This window comes from Hyperoodon ampullatus (genome assembly GCF_949752795.1).
Source record: "Hyperoodon ampullatus genome assembly, chromosome: 11".
NCBI classification, from domain to species: Eukaryota; Metazoa; Chordata; class Mammalia; order Artiodactyla; family Ziphiidae; genus Hyperoodon; species Hyperoodon ampullatus.
In genome coordinates this window covers 68,998,278-69,013,218 of record NC_136924.1, presented here as the reverse complement: position 1 = coordinate 69,013,218, position 14,941 = coordinate 68,998,278, and the positions used below count along the sequence as shown (strand labels likewise).

General features: G+C 41.0%; 1 protein-coding gene across 11 annotated transcripts in view; it reads left to right on the top strand.

Annotated features, from left to right (window-relative positions):
• Window positions 1–14,941, top strand: part of GRIP1 (glutamate receptor interacting protein 1) — a gene marked incomplete at both ends in the record, with an annotated part of 711,329 nt that overhangs the window by 395,175 nt on the left and 301,213 nt on the right. For 4 of the 11 annotated variants that reach the window (XM_079716053.1, XM_079716061.1, XM_079716059.1 and 1 more), the window contains one exon: window positions 10,522–10,576. The exons of the other annotated variants lie outside the window; for them this stretch is intronic. In XM_079716053.1, the coding sequence (XP_079572179.1) occupies window positions 10,522–10,576 (55 nt within the window). Of the gene's footprint in view, window positions 1–10,521; window positions 10,577–14,941 lie in introns of those variants that run through there. 11 annotated transcript variants of the gene reach the window in all.

Genomic DNA, 14,941 nt, shown 5'->3' with positions numbered 1-14,941 from the left:
TTTAGGCAGACTCTCTGCTAATGGGTGGTATGTGTTCCTGTCTTGCTAGCTGTTTGGCATAGGGTGTGCAGCACTGGAGCTTGCTGGTCGGTGAGTGGAGCTGGGTCTTAGTGTTGAGATGGAGATCTCTGGGAGAGCGTTCGCCATTTGTTATTATGTGGATCTGGGAGGTCTCTGGTGGACCAACGTCTTGAACTCAGCTCTCCCACCTCAGAGGCACAGGCCTGACACGCAGCCGGAGCACCAAGACCCTGTCAGTCACACGGCAGGCTCCTTTTGGCCCTCATATTCCAGTCCTCTAGCCACCACACATCAGCCATTTCCACGCCCTCAGAGTTTCCCAGCAGTGCCCCGCTTAGGATAATTTTAAGAGCTCTTTCTGGCCAGAGTGGATGGGTGTATTTGGAATCCTCCGGCCCTTAAAGTACTTCTGCTGTGTATTCTGAAGCCAGGGTGTTTAGAAAGTTTCTAAAACTTTCCAAGAAAACTCCCAAGAGACTGGGATTATACGTCCAAGAAGTCTCCTTGGAGGAGACTCAGAGACATAGCAAGCCTTTGGGAGCACAAAGAAGACTGAGAAATGGGGAGAGGGGCCCTAGACTTGACCCTGCTTCCTAGACCCGTCTTATCCAAGGTCCCCCAGATGCTGCAGAAGCATCCCGACCCTTCAGGTGACCTGACATCTGAAAGCCCCAGACCATTCAGAGTGCTTCATGCCAGATACTTGCAGTGCCTGCCCCCAGCTCTTGGTTAATATTATGCTCCCTGAAATGTCTGTTGTTTCACCTTCTCTAGTACAGGAAAGGCCCTAAGAAAGAAAGAAAGGTCTAGCGGTAGCGAGGAAAATGAAATCTGCTCTCAAGACCCCACTTCCTGGACTGAGGTGCTCCATGAGAACTGCTCTCCGGGCACACAAGTCTGAGAGCTGCAGCTGTTTTGTGCTTAGTCCTCGGCCTCTTACATCCCAATGTATATTGGCTATACACTTTGAAATAGGACTTTCTGGTTCTCCCAGTCCTTTCCTCTCATGCCCCCTTCATTCATTCATTCTTTCATTCAAGGAAAAAAGTATCAAAAATCTGCTGTTCTTCAAGTCCTAGGCCTTGAGATCCTCAAAATGAAAAGACGGCCTCTGTCCTCCAAAGCTTTCAGTACTCTGGAAATTTGACCAAATTCACCAGCATTGCTTCTAAGTGTAGTGGGCAAATAGAGGAACTATTTGGAACTCCCTCAACTGCAAAATGGGGTCATCATAATTCCCCCTGCATTGGCTTTTTGTGAGCATTCAATGAGGACATGTAAGTCTAGGCTTGGACCATGCCCGGCACACAGGGAGCTCCATGTAAGTGCTGGCCTTGTTGCTGTTGCCCATGGTAATGGCAATGATGATGGAAAAGATGACAACAGTTGACATAATGGATTCCCTGAATTCTAAGCCAGAACCCAGGTGCCCCAACCTCCTCCCCACCTTTCCTTGACTTTGCCTCCCCCATGGCTTCTCCCTACACCCCTGGTTTCTTTGTGACTCTCTACCTATGCTCCTGTCACTGGATGCTCAGGTAAGTCCTTGCATTACTGTCAACACAGGCTTTGTCATGAGCCATAGAGAAAGTTGAGGGGCCCCTGCAAGTGAATGCTCCCTGCCTTATGATGGGAAGCTGGGCTGAGGTCTTCTCTAGGCTGCTGGCCTCGGTTTGGTCACCTGGTCAGTTCCAGGCAGGCCCTGCAGGCCCATTTCTGATCCTTTGCTGCCCTCTAGTAGCTATTCACCCAATTGAGCAGCCAGAACATAAAGCCGACCCTGCTTTTGCTGGATTGCAGGGGGCTCACGGAACTGGATCTTTTTATTTTTTTAATTTTATGTTAATTCTATTATTTTTTATTCGTGTCCTAATGGATATTAGGATGCCTGATGAGAGAAAGAATGACCCTCTCTACTGACTTCTTTTCTCTTTTTCTTAATTTCTATACTCCTTCCATCTTTATGGAGTCCCTTTTTTCCCTTTAGGAATTATTAGAGGGCTGTTTCCTCTTAAAGAAACACCTTGACTTTTTTCTCAGAGTCAGTGATCAGTGATTGAGAGTTTTTGCAAAACATCCCCAAGGAGCCCTTTAACGTTATTTTTATAAGGAAAAAAAAAGTGAAAAATAATGGGCAGCATTTTTTTTTTTAAGTGAGAGAGGTGTGGTAATGAGCTTAGGAAGACAGGATATAGTTCGTATAAAACTTTGAATTTGATAAAGTGTGGATTTCCTATGAGAGGAGACCTTTCTCCCCCTTGTTTTCTGAGTCTGTACTCCTTATGTAACTGTATTACAGATGGGTAGATTCCGGAGCCTCCGAATGTTTTTTCCAACACACACGTGTGCACATGCACGCACACACACAGACACATACACATACACACAAACACATACGTACACACACATTTGAATATTATTATTTTCAGAAACTCTCTTGCTCTTTATAGAGCACTTTGACAAAATACTTTCCTATTCACTATCTCATTTGATCACCACAGCAACACCGTAAGATAGGTGAATGCAGTATTGTAATAGAATGGCAGAGCTGTAAGGGATTTTAGAGACACAATCCCCTTATTTTACAGGTCAACAATCTGAAGTTCAGAAAGATGTTTAGTTAGTCAAGATCTTTTTGATCCCAAGTGACCGTAACCCAAGCCAAACTGATTTAGCAAAAAGGAGACACTATTGACACATATAACCAAGAAGTCCAGGGTTTATGGTTTTAGGAGGGGATGGATCCAGATGTTCCAACAACATCTCCAGGAACCTGTCACTCTCCATCTCTTTCCCCTGTCTTGGCATGGTTCAAAGACACCTTCTTCGGGCATATAACCTTACCATTCTTGGTGGAATGAGAGTTATCTTCTTTTTTGTAGTTCTAGCAAAAATCCTGGGATTGTATCTCATCAGCTTGGCTTGTATGACTGCCTATTTCTGGACCTGTTTGTGTGGTCAGCCCTGGAAGGGCAGTTGGAGGGAGTGCCTGCTGCACTCGCATCACATGGTCTGAGAGTGGGTCCCCCAAAAAAAGTCAAGGTGTTAACCTTCTTTAAAGGGGGAGGGGGACCTTGATGCTACATAGGCCTGAGCAGTTTATAAGGCTATATGGCAATTTGTATAAAGTGGTTCCATAGTCTTTTGGTTGGAATTCTGGACTGTGTATTTTAAGTTGGAATTTATCCCGGTGAATGTACGTTTGCAGCAAAGAGATTGTGTATTTTTCACCTTTGCACTCACAGGGCACATCACGGTGGCCAGCATGAAGGAGGTGCCCAGCAACTTTTATCCCAGAAATGCCCAATCTGTAACTGCACCAGAACTTCAACCTTAGCCTTCTGACTCCTTAGGGCATCTCTCAGTTCTGCCTCCTATTTCCTGTGGGGATTTTTTCATACTTTCGGCCATCATTTCCCTGTTTTTTGATTAAAATATTCTGGTGGGTGATGGCCTTGGTCACCCAATTAATTGTATGTGTTTTAATGACCCACAATACACATTACTTGAAGGTGTGAAACATTTGTCCATTTCATCGTATCATATATGATAATTATATCCAGACTTACTTTTCCCTCATTTTATTAAAATTATTTAGATTTTTGTATATCTATAGTATGCCTTAAAATATTCAGTTCAGTTTTATTTGAATGAGTCAAGTGTCTTAGAATTGAGGAGGCTTTTGTTGTAGTTTGTTTTCAAAGTATACATTCTCACTACGGAAGGTTTTACTCCTGTATTCACAAAATGAAAGCTGTCAGAATAATTCCATACTCCTAATTTATCCTTTCCCTTTCCCCTTTGGTAACCATAGTTTATTTTCTATGTCTGCGAGCCTGTTCTTGTTTCGTATATGGATTCATTTGTATAATTTTTTAGATTCCACATATAAGTGATATCATATAATATTTGTCTTTCTCTGACTTAGTATGATATTCTCTAGGTTCATTCATGTTGCTGCAAAAATTTCATTCTTTTTTATGGCTGAATAATATTCCATTGTATATATATACTATGTATTCCTTTTTTTAAAAAAATTATTTATTTATTTATTTATTTTTGGCTGCGTTGGGTCTTCATTGCTGGGAGTGGGCTTTCTCTAGTTGCGGCGAGCGGGGGCTACTCTTTGTTGCGGTGCATGGGCTTCTCACTGTGGTGGCTTCTCTTGTTGCGGAGCACGGGCTCTAGGTGCACGGGCTTCAGTAGTTGTGGCACGTGGGCTCAGTAGTTGTGGCGCACAGGCTTAGTTGCTCCGTGGCATGTGGGATCTTCCTGGACCAGGGATCGAACCTGTGTCCCCTGCATTGGCAGGCGGATTCTTAACCACTGCGCCCCCAGGGAAGTCCTATACCACATATTCTTAAACCAATCAGCTGTTGAAAGGCACCTGGGTTGTTTCCATGTCTTGGCTACTGTAAATAGTGCTACTATGAACATACAAAGTACTGTACCCAAAATAAATAAGCAAAAAGGATTTACTGTATAACACAGGGAACTATATTCAATATCTTATAATAACCTATAATGGAAAATAATCTGAAGATATATATATATATTGATATATAGATATATATATAGCTATATAACTGAATCACTTTGCTGTACACCTGAAACTCAAAATTGTATATCAGCTATACTTCAATAAAAGGAAGAAATTAAAATAGCAGCTAAAACAGCAACAAGTTCAGTTTAGAGGTTAATTGTTATAGTACAAAGGCCTGTTGAATATGGAATTTCAAAGATTTTAGCCATGTGTCACTAGATATACAAACTTTTAGACAGATAATATATCTCTAAAGTAACAGTATGTATCTGTCTAAAAGTTTCTATATCTAGTGACACATGGCTAAAAAACTTTGAAATTCCATCCTTGACAGGCGATAATTATGCTTGTCACACCACAATCTACTATCAGGATGAGTTTGTATTTGCTACTTTCTTTATTCACAGAGCAAGCCAAAGACAGAATTTTTTTTAATTTTAGCATTACTTTTACTTTGCCTTTTTCTTTGTTGCTCTTGCTGCCTCTGACTTCAGTGAAAAACCAGCTGTGTTGTGTGTTTCTTCATATTTGGAAAAGGACAGGGTCCTCATGAGTCACCTTGCCAGAAGTACCAGAAATAAATCTGAGGTGTGCTCTGAAAAGGAAGGCACATGGTGCATCCAAAGAGCTGGCTTTGTGCCATTGCGATCATGCAAGACTTCATGGAAAAGGGATCATTTTAGTTGTGAATCCCAATGCCCATCTCAAGAATCTGGGCTCTGTAACCAACTGCCAGATTGTAAGACTGTATCCTCTACCAAATACCTAGTGACTAATAAAACCTTTTGCTATTCTGTGTTCAAGCCACTTTGTACAAATAACACAGTTCATCATTAAAACAAGCCTAGAAATGATGTTCACCATTTTACAAGTGAAGAACAGGAAGGGTAAGAAACTTGCTCAAGGTCACACAGCCACTTAGTGGTAAAAGCAGGATTCAAAGCCACGCAATTTGTTTCTAACGCATGCGCTTTTGGCCACTATACCGTCTTCTCTCTACCTAATGCACCAGTAAATAGTTGGATTTAACCTGGGCTCAGGAGGGTGATTTGTGGCAGGTTTCCTCTTGTACTGCATTTCTCATTTTCTACATATTCCATGCTTTAATGTTTTTCCACCAGATGCTTTTAGCTGACACATTTCTAAGGTCCTAACCTCGGTGGGAGCTTTCCTGGCCTTCTCATGTTGAGTGGAAGCAGCCTTCCTCCCCTGGCACTGGGAAGGGCATTAGGGCCTGGACGCCAGAAGCATGGGGTGTGCGTTATACCCTCCCTTTTATATCACAACACACCAGAGGCGCAGAGCCACGAAGTGCTTTTTAATCACCCCAGATTTGCAAGAGTATGTCCTAATGACACTTCCTAAAGGGCATCATGACTTCTGCAAAACTGTTTTCTCATAAAATATTTGTTAAAAATGCCTAATAAATCCTGTCTTGGGCAATTACACCCTCACCCTTCACACTGCTGTCAGTAAATTAGGTCTTGTTCTTCCTCTTTCTCATAGTTGCCCTCAGCTCCAGTTGGGCAGTGGCACGTTCTGTTTGCAGCCCGATCCGAATATTTGGCCTCACTTTGACACACTCCATAAATTAAGTGGCAGACAGTGGCCACAAGGACTCTAACCTGTTTGAGGCTCATGGCTGCTTTTAACATCTTTGAAAAGGAAACTAAAAGCAGCAGATTATAATAAGCTAATGATGAGTCAGTGAGAGTGTCCATAAGAAACCGAAAAGGGGGTTCTGGTCCCATTTTAAGACCGCCATGAACACTGCTGTGTTCTAAAATACCCTCAAGACTCAGGAGATGCCTTAAAGTTATTAACTGTGAGGGAAAAACATCAGTCTCCTCAACACTAGCCAATTCAGGATATCTTGTGGTGTTTAATTAATGACCTAAACATGTTTAGCATTTTGAATCAACTGCATTCAAAGAAAAAGAGGTAATATTTAAATAAACACTCAAATGGGGTCTGTCAAGTGTGTTTTGTAACAGAATTACAAAATCAGTTGAAACCAGGAAGAAGGTACAAATTATTCTAGTAATTTAATCAAATTGTTTCTAATGATATAAAATAGTGCAGTGTTTGTTTGTGGAGTTAACCACATTTTTATGTTTTTTATTTTTTAAATGAATTCCCCAGGTGTAGGTAGATGGCAGGAAATTTATGGTTCATGATGACTCTTTCTTGCTAAGAATCAGGAGAATCTGCAAACAGCAGTGTTTATTTTGGGAGTGGAGATATTATATAGAAGAGTGTATACAATGGAGGAGAATCAAAGAGATGAGAAAAATTAGAGTAAGAATGTGTGTGTGTGTGTGTGTGTGTGTGTGCACGCGTGCGCGCGTGTGTGTGTGTTCCCACCTACTACTGATGGTGCTGTGGAATGGTTTCGAGAAGATACTGGAGTCCTTGAGCCAGTATGAAAGGGTTTTTTGTCCTCACTCCACTCCCCCATCCTAGAATTAGTACCATACTGTCATTGGCAGTGATATTCAGAATATTTAAAAACAAGCATGACAAAGACGCCAACTAGTCAGAGCGGGCAAGCTATCTAGTCAGAATGGACTCCTGTGGGAAACACTTGGTACGTAATTAGTGGTCTGGAGCCTGAAGGTGCCTGTCTTAACTGCCTCCGGTTTCTGGTTCCTTCTGGTCGCTGTGGTTCTGGGCACATTACCTGTGCTTCAGAGGGGCATGGGCACAGGTGGGGGAGAAGGGGACGTTGAAGAAGTGATTGACTCTAGATTTGCCTCCTATTATAAAATGTAACTACACATAAAGGTTCTTTGTTAATTGGACTTTTTTCCCCCTGTAATAGGGATCACGTTTTCTATCAATGAAAAAGGGACACAGTGAAAAAGCAAAGAGTAGAAAGGATATTCAGCCAGGGTGAGAAACCTTGGATTCTTTCCTTTTCTTTACCACTTACTAGCTGAATGACTGTGATGAAAAGTGCTCTCTCTGAGAAACAGGTTCCTTATCTGGAACAAAAACCCATAACAGAGTCGCTCCAATGAGACACTGTGTATAGATGTGCTTTGTAATCTGGTTTTAAAACTTTTACATACACACACACACAGAATACACACACATACACACAGTATACTTCTATTATACCTTAGCAAAATTAATATTTTTTAAAACCCTGAAATAATTATCGTTTTAAGGGAATAACCAACCCTAAATCCAGTAAGCCCGTATTTTCATATATTGAGTTTAAAAAAAAAAAAAAAAGAGGGGTAAACTTCATGAACCAGCTCTTCTCCAGATCACCTTGGAACTTAATCCGATATATATTTTGTGTAATTCTGCCTGCTTTTCTATCTCCATAGCCCTCACCTGCTGACCTCAAAGAGCACATTGTTAAGTTTGAGCCACCATAAAGAATGCGGTTGATGGCTCCAAAGACACATGCTTGCATTAGTCTGGTGGCTGAGAGATGGAGGTTCCTCTGCCCCAGTGGTGGCTATGGTAGGAGACTGTGGTCCAGTTCCACAAGTTGCCTGTAGCTTCTTGGGACCTTTGTCCTGCATGTCAGTAAATTTTGAGATTAAAAAATTCACGCTACTGGAAGGCATTTTGCCAGCATTCGAATTCAGGATCTGAGGCTGGGCTCTGATTAGGTGACAGAAGAAGGAGGGGCTTACAGTAAGAAGGCTGAGTTGGGAATGACTCCCAGGGAAATCTCTGAGGACTAGAGAGGCCACACGTGGAAGAAGGTGGGAACACATGGCAGACTCCTTCATTTCCTGGAAAAGGGTTACTCCAGGATGGCTCCAGTTCTGTAAGTTTCCTGGAGCTTTGAGCATGAGCTCAGCTGGATTAGCTGGATTAACCACGATATACAAAGCGAGAAAAAAAAAAAAAATCCCCTAATTTGAGCCCTCGGGAACCTTTAAAAAGGGCTCTAGGATGGGTTATTTCTCCTGCCAGAAAAACAGGATGTTTTGGCAGTTCTGAAGATCTTTCTAGGACCAGAGGACAGAGCCTTAAAAAAAAAAAAAAAGTGTTCTAGTAAAAGAGGAAATATTTGATTATTTTAGCCTTAAGGAAAAAGCAAATTAGATCTGAGTAGGCATAATAGCAGGGGGCAAGAGATTTCTGTATGATTTTGAGTTTTATTTGAATAGACATTAAAAAAATGGGCTAGAGTGGTGATGTTCCACTGGCGAGACTTTACTAATGCTATTTGACAGCTGCATATTCTGAGTGCCTGGATTTAAAGAAAGACAAATTTAGGGAAGGCTCTATTAAAGAGCTAACTATAAATATTTATCTCATTTTCACTCATAACCCAATTCTCTACCAGTAAGGTACATCTCATTTAAAGCAAAAAAAAAGAAATCAAGGAAGCTAAAATATTACTAGGGGATGACCTAATAGAGATGAAAATGAGATGGGTTAAATTTTAAAAACAGATTTATGCTAATTGAAACAGTTATAAAAATTTGATTCTGCAGTACAATCCATTTAATATACTTTCTTATTGATTAGTGGTGGCTGACAGCTCTAGCTAGACCATCCTTGGTAAGGGAATTTCATTCTTTTCAAAGACCTTTAAAGTAGATGCTTACGATATTAAACTATTGTTCCCACAGAAAGTATTTTTCTATTGGACTCCAAGTAGGAAGCATATACATTTCAATATCAGTGGGTTGAAACTGACTTATTATGGCAATTATGAATGGAGAGGAAAAAGCTCTATCATTAAATTTGGAATGTTGGGAGTTATTTTAGAAACCAGCTTGAAAGGTTTTTTTTTTTTTACAGCTTTAGAGTAGAGAATAAGACTATATGAATAATTTATATAGTCCTAGAAATGTTAATCAAATAGTTTGGACAGTGATATATCTTTCTGTTTTGACTAATTCACTGAGTTCCTGGCCAACTATGATTTTTTTTCTTTGGTTTTTGGAATGTTTATCGAGGTTCTTGAATTAAAATTCCGTACCAAATGTTAGTTTGTATTGACTGTACGGTGAGTAGGCTGGTGCTGGCAGATGAAGAACTTGCTCCGCCTTCTTGTCATTTTGTGAATGGATTGTGAAGAGTTTGTTCATTTGCTCTTCACTCCACTGAAGCAGATACTCCCAAATATCTGCTATGTTGCAAGACTGTTTTATTTGCATAATGAGAAGAATGGTTTGGGGGAGGGTTGTTTGGGAAATAGGATAATAAGGTACTTTAAAAATAGAAATACTTGGCCTTGTTTGCTTTTTATTCCTGGTATCTTTAGAAACTGTCTTGACTGTGTTGCTTTCCAGCCAAGTCCTTTTTTGGAAAGGGTGATTAAAGGGGCTGGGACTCCATCTGCCTGTTGATCGCCTTGCCTGCACCCTTTTCCTGAGCCCTTCTTGCATTTCCTCTCTCCATCTAGACCCAGAGATAGACTGCCTCCCTCCTTTGCCTTTCTTTTTTGTTGTTCAAAGAACATAGTATATGATACAAACGGTTCCCCCTAAAGGAAGAGTGCAAGCATTTCACTTGCATTTCCAGTTAAATGAGAAGCCCTGAAGCACACTGACCTGATGCTGAGCTGGAAAGGGAAGGGGGTGGAGGGCTGAACTGACGGGAAAACATAGCCCTTTGCCTAAAACTGTAGGTATTGCTCAGTGTTTAGTATTAGATTTATGGAATGGCTCCTCTCCCAGCGTTGTCCCTGCTTTCTACAATTTGGTGCTTTGTTGCTATCGAAACAGCCTCACTTTCTAAGCCATTGTGATTATGCAGGGGGAGGAGGCTGTGGCAGGCAGGGGTGCCAGGAGTTGTGAATGACACAGGTTTGCCAGATGACAAGTAGCGGACCTCTGCATCAGGCAAGAGGAATTAAGCTTTGTCACTCCCCGCTGGGACTACCTTTCTCCTGGTATGTGCGCAAGGAATTCATATGCTGCTGCTGCAGCCACCAGAGCAGAGCCCGGAGTACACTTTGCCACGGCAAGCAGTGAGCAAGAATGATAGCTGTCTCTTTTAAATGCCGTTGTCAAATTCTGAGGCGACTTACTAAAGGTACCGTAATTTCCTTGTTATTCACTCTGCGAGTCTGCTGCAGTAGCCTATAAACACAGTTTAATGGTTTTTACTTTCAAATATGACTGCCTTTACAATTTATTGTCAAGCAACAAAGAACTCTGAGATAGGTGTAGATAGATAGAGAGATATGGACTGGTAGACTGGGCTTTGCTTGCTGTCCTTACATCCTGATTGTATTCATGCTGAAATTATGAACCCAGCGTGTGTGTGTGCATGTGTGTGTGTGTATCTGTGTGTCTGTGTGTCTGTTTTTTCTTAGCAACTTCATTCATTGCTGAAAAGAAAATGCGTTTGCGTCCGGTGCTGAAGTTATCATGGGAACCTGTCATTTTGCATGCTGATTAACTGGGCAAGAAAATTCACGTGTGTGTTACTGTCCTTTCCATGACACACGTGCTAAATGCAGCTGGCAGCTTCAGGACCCACACAGCTGACGAATGCACAGAATCATTGTTTATTCTGTTTATTTCTGACATGAGCTTTTTCTCAGGACAGCTTTAGTTTTTTTGTTTATTTTTTAGAATTGCATGTTCAGAAATGTAGGTAGGTAATTTGAAATGCTTCGGTCTTATGTGCTGTTTGAAGAACTTTATTTGAAAGTAAAAAAACATTGCTTTGGGCTTGCCTGGTGGTGCAGTGGTTGAGAGTCCGCCTGCCGATGCAGGGGACATGGGTTCATGCCCCGGTCCGGGAAGATCCCACATGCTGCGGAGTGGCTGGGCCCGTGAGCCATGGCCGCTAAGCCTGCGTGTCCGGAGCCTGTGCTCCGCAATGGGAGAGGCCACAACAGTGAGAGGCCCGCGTACCGCAAAAAAAAAAAAACAAAAAAAAAACCATTGCTTTGTATCCTCCCTTCAAGAATTCCTGGCTTGTGATTGTCTCTCTTAGAACTCTAAAATATTAATTAAATCTCTCCGTAATATTTTAAATATGCTTTTCTTTGAAATCACTCTCCTTATGCCATCCCATTTACTTTGTGAGCATTCTTTTGCAAAGTTAGTGAATGTTGTTTTTAAAAATCTTGCCTTAGGTGCGGATAGATGTGTGAACTCTTTTGCCTTATTTCCTTTAGATAGAATCTTCTTTAGAGAGAATTTATTATTTTAAAACACTTCACTCTGAGTAAAAGTGTGTAGCTGCAAATGCCTTTCTTTTGCAGCCTGTGACATGAGTACTGTCAAGTAATTAATGGATGTAATTATGCTCTAGAAGCTCTGCACCTATAAATATGTTAATGGATGCTGCTTCTATCAGTTCAGCTTGACATATCAGAGTTCTTTTATCACCAGCAGTACAGCTAAAAATGCAATTAATATTTTATTTGGCAGAAGAATGAGCACAAAGCAAATAGTGTGGAATAGATCTTGAGTCAATAACAGGAAAGAGAATAAATACTAGAGCCAAACTTACCGAAGGCATTTGCAAGTTGTTTGGATAGCAGAGCAAGTCCTTTGAAAAAGTACTTTGGGGAAAATATAGGAAAGACTATCCATTTTAAATTAAGCTGTTAGCATGGGGTAGTGAATTCTGTTTTGACTTTATCCTCTGCACTTGGTACAAATGTACCATTTCTGTTTATGAATCACTATTAACAGACTATCTTTTATGTGATGGTTTGGGCTAAGACTTAGAAGGTCTCTTATTCTAAAAAGATCTTAGCTGAGTTTAGCATTCACTCATCTTGATGTTAAGAAGTTGATGCTCTTATTAGATTATAACCATAAAACAATTGATATTTTCTATTCGTGTGTATCAGAGATTCTTTTACAAATCCTACATACTAGGATGAAAGTAAACCTAAGCAATTTTTAGTTTTTACAAATATTTTTAAACTTTGTCCAGTTTTCTGTGTCTTACGGAAGCATTGCTGTCCGTTAGTGAAAGGAGATTTAAATGTTTACTGAGATAGTTTTAGATATCTAGATAAATGAGGAAAGTATTGATACCTTCTTTGTCATTGCTATTTCACTCCCCCCCGCCCAAATCTTTATATCTGTCTGCCTCTTTTCTCTTTGGCATCTGGCTGAAGACTGCCAATTGATGACTGCAGTAAAATCTCTATGTGGAATCAGTTTGCCATCATTTGGTTCCTCTGTGCATTTGACTGGATGTTCAGATGTTGGACAAGATGTGTCTGAGTAATGCACCACCTACCTTGTCATCTCCTTACCGTCCTGTCAAACAAAGTTCAAGTCCCACTAATGCTACCTGTTGTTCCAAACTGGATACATTGAGTTCCAGCACCCCACCCCTACCTGTTGTGCTATTTTTCTTAGGCTATAGTAATGAAACCAAGAACTATGTGTAATTACAATCTTAAATTACGCTTCTTTGGTTTTTTTGGGGTGAGGAGTAATGTGCAGATACGCACTTGGATGAAGGTTCTTTCCTGCCTTGTCCCCCTCCTCACACAGCTCCCACACCCTCACTCTCCACCCCCAAAGGCATATATTTCTTTATACCCATTGAAGGCTTCACCTAATACACCTCCTCCAGATATTTACCCCAGTGCCCTGCAACTTGTCTATTAAGAGGAATTAGATTTGCCTAGTTGAAAGTGGTAGGACTTATGAATTTTCTGTGAGTTTTTAGCAAATGCTTCAAGTTCCTTATTGGACCCCTTGTGGCTAGAACCTTGTCCAGCTCTTAGGAGGGGCAGGGAAGATTTGCTTTGTGTTTCTGAGACTACTTTGCTATTTGTGGTTGGTGTCACCCACAAGAAAAAACAATATGGCAATTATAATCTTTTTGATTCTCTTAAAGAGAAAAGGATGCAATTAAAGGTAAACTATTTTCTACACACACACACAAATTCTTAGTAGTTTACTTGTGTTTTAGGTTTCTTCATTCATTCATCTATTGTCCATTTAACAAATATCTGTTGAGTATCTACTATGTGTGCCAGGCACTGCCATTTTTGTACTAAAATCCTGGGCTGGGACACTTTATAAGGGTGTCAAGCATTTTAAAATCAATATATTTTTAACAATAAATAAATTGTTTTTTATTTGTGAAATGATTTTTAAAGATCTATAAAATATACACTTTACAGACAAATCCTTTGGTCACCCTGCATAGAAGCATGGCCCGCAGGTTTATGGCAGAACATATTTTAGGTGGCCTTAGTACTTTTCAGACTTAGGAATTGAGTCTGTTTTCTTATTAAGGCTTCAAGTGACTGTTTCAATTTGTTTGCCTTATGGACCTCCTACCAAGGTAGATCAAGAACAAGAAAATAACCTTTTCTTAAAAGTCCTGGTCCTACAGTTAAGATAGGAACTTTGGGCCACTAAGAGACCAAAATGGTCAAAAGTATTCTTTTACATCTAATAATGAAATCTAGAGAAGAGATGCGGTCTTCTGCCTCTGTTCTAACGCCACAGTGAGACCGTCTACTGATTACCTAGCGTTGGAGCCAAACCCAAAAATAATATTTTCCAGGCACATTGAACAAAGGAATTTTCTTGAGCAAGTAAAGCTGGGCTTCTTGGCACCTACCTTCACAACTGCTTACCTCTGAGAGCCTGCTTTCTTTGCCAGGGGTTACAGTACCTTAAGAGAGGTGAGTGTGTTCTTGGGGAAGGGAATATATTTTCACAGCTTCTACAGCCATTGTTCTGTTTCTCACGTCATGTTTGTGTCGTTTTATTCTCCTTGAAATTGGTTGGCCTCCTCTGCAAAGAATCATTTTCTGTGTGATAACTGGTGTGACCCCACTTCTTTCTCGGGTGCCACTGTTTTTAGTTGGGAGATTGGAATTTCCATGCTCCACTGGTAATGGCATTTTTCTTTCACAAGCTTTCCTCTGTCTACCAAAGTCAACATCAGCCAACTAATATTTACTGACACTCCACAGGGAGCATGCGGCTCTGGTCACCTCTTGTTTTTGGTCTCCATTCATTTTATCTCCCCATCTTCTCTTTACTGGCTCAGGACTCATGTCCAAAAATCTCTGCCTTCACTTTAGTATAGATTTCAAAATAATTTATCATAGCTGGCCTAAGTGTCATTTTATTTTCCTTTTTTTTTTTAATTTTATTTATTTTTGGTTGCGTTGGGTCTCAGTTGCTTCACACAGGCTTTCTCTAGTTGCAGCGAGCGGGGGCTACTCTTTGTTGCGATGCGCGGGCTTCTCATTGCGGTGGCTTCTCTTGTTGCGGAGCACAGGCTCTAGGTACGCGGGCTTCAGTAGTTGCAGCGCACGAGCGCAGTAGTTGTGGCTCGTGGGCTCTAGAGCGCAGGTGCAGTAGCTGTGGCGCACGGGCTTAGTTGCTCTGCGGCATGTGGGATCTTCCCTGACCAGGGCTCGAACCCATGTCCCCTGCATTGGCAGGCAGATTC